Raw genomic sequence first — 1880 nt, 5'->3', positions numbered from 1 at the left:
AGCCCCACCGCTGATCTGGGAGCCCAGCGGCATGGCCAGCCCCGGTGCCGATCCAGGAGCCCTGCACCCAGCCAGCCCCCGTCTGGTCCGAGAGTCCCGGTGCTGCTCCGGGACCCCCGAGGCAGCCCCGCTGCCGAGCTGGGATCCTGAGAGGCACAGCAAGAGCCAGTACCGATCCGGGGCTCCCTGACTCCCAGCAATACCCGGTGCCGGCCTGGGAGCACCGAGCTCACGTTGAGCCATGGTGCCGGTGCTGCCCCGGGAGCCCCGGGTGGGCAGCGAGCCCCGGTGTCAACCTGAGGACCCTGAGGTGCAATGAGCCCTGGTGCTGTCTCCACCAGCCCGGTGTGGGTCAGGCTGCTGGGGAGCCACAGCTGAGCCTGGGCTGTGCCAGTGGGTCCCCATGACCAGAGAACACCCTGCCCCATGGGGCAGCCCCACACCGTGTCCCCGTTGCCCCCCTTTCCTATATGTCATCAGTGTCTGGTCAGGAGTGGGGTGTGGGAGGGGATGGTGGAGGGAACCCCTCCTCCCACTGCAAGCCTGGCTGAGCGTGGCTCATCTGCCCCAAATACCAGCTCCAGGAAAGCTCCTTCTGCCAGGGCTTCGGGCTCAGCAGATGGCACAGGAAGCCCTCGCTGTATTTCCCCAGTCATGACACTGATCCTCTCCCCACCTTGTTGAGAGCAAAGTCCTTGGCCTCTGACCTGGGATCTGGCTCGGCTGGGGGACAGGCAGGGCTCAGGTGCCTAATGGGAAACCATCCTTGCAAAGTGCTCCGGTCCCCCCCAAACCCCAGTGAAGCGGTGCAGTGTTGATCGACTCCAGCATGGACACGGCAGGTTGCTGCCAAAAGCACATTTTGGCTGTTATATTTTTAAAATCTCACTTTTGTAACAGGAACTTCGTAAAGGAAATAGGTTGTATGGCAATCTCCAGGGCTGGGTGAGCTGCGGTTTGTGACAGCACCTCCATTTCCGATGGGCTGCTCCTATTCCTCGCTTTGGTTGTGTTCGTCACACAGCTCAAAGGCTTCTTCAGCACGGCGGGGAGGAGGTGCCATCACCCTGTGGGTGGCAGGGCACCCACAGCCCCAGCCCTCCCCATTCCCACGGCCAGAGCAATGGTTGTGACGGAAGGGGAAGGTGTTTTAGCTGACTCCCAGAGTAATCCTCCACATAGGTGGGCCAGAAAATCGCACGTCCCCGGGCTTCTTTCAACTCCCCTCCCATCCCTGCAGACCTGATCCAGCAGAGCACCAAAGCGCATGGACACATCCAAGGGTGGGAGTGATCCTGTTGGCTTCCTGAGGGCTGGATGGGAACCCCAGCACGTTCAGCCCTCTGTGGTGTCCTCAAAAAACAGGTTAAAAACGGAGCTGAGGCCGAATCCTGTCCCTGGTCCACCCGAGCTTCTTAGGAGGCTGCAGTCTGCTCATCTGGAGACCTTTTCCGAGCAGAAGGGACCCCATAGGGTGGTTGCTCCAAGGCTTTTCCCAGCCTCCCGCTCCTTTTCTGCGTGTTACAGCTCAGGAAGGGGTTTTGGCATCTTCTGGAGCTCATTTTCCTGGCAGCTAATGGAGCCTTAAAGACCCATTTGGGGTTTCAGGCTTCTCAACTGGCAATCGCCTCTGATGGGATATTTTTGCAGTAATAGGAAAATTGCTGGGCTTTGGGGTTTTTTTTTCTCTCCCCCTTCTGAGCTCAAAACCAGGAGCGTGCCACTTGGTATAATCTGTCCGTTTCTTGGGAAGTGTTTGTTTTCTTCCTTTTGCTTCCATGTTTATCCCGGGTGTCTTGCCTCTAACAAGGACCATATGGCCTCCCAAGGGCCGTTGGCATTGTTTTTCCCTAAGAGAAGATTTCCGGGGTTGGCCCACT

General features: G+C 58.6%; 1 protein-coding gene across 1 annotated transcript in view; it reads right to left on the bottom strand.

The window, feature by feature from the left end:
• The window catches only part of PTGER2 (prostaglandin E receptor 2), a 5785-nt gene extending 5542 nt beyond the window's left edge, over positions 1-243 (bottom strand). Inside the window, exons 1-2 of the mRNA XM_009642507.2 lie at positions 234-243; positions 9-146 (exon numbers count right to left, since the gene is read on the bottom strand). Of these exons, the coding sequence (XP_009640802.1) occupies positions 9-146; positions 234-243 (148 nt within the window). The remainder of the gene's footprint in view (positions 1-8; positions 147-233) is intronic.
• Positions 244-1880: the final 1637 nt, after the last annotated feature.

Source organism: Egretta garzetta, unplaced genomic scaffold, assembly GCF_000687185.1.
Source record: "Egretta garzetta isolate BGI_Z169 unplaced genomic scaffold, ASM68718v1 scaffold767, whole genome shotgun sequence".
NCBI classification, from domain to species: Eukaryota; Metazoa; Chordata; class Aves; order Pelecaniformes; family Ardeidae; genus Egretta; species Egretta garzetta.
Note: the sequence above shows the minus strand (reverse complement) of the source record. Positions and strands in the feature narration are given on the sequence as shown.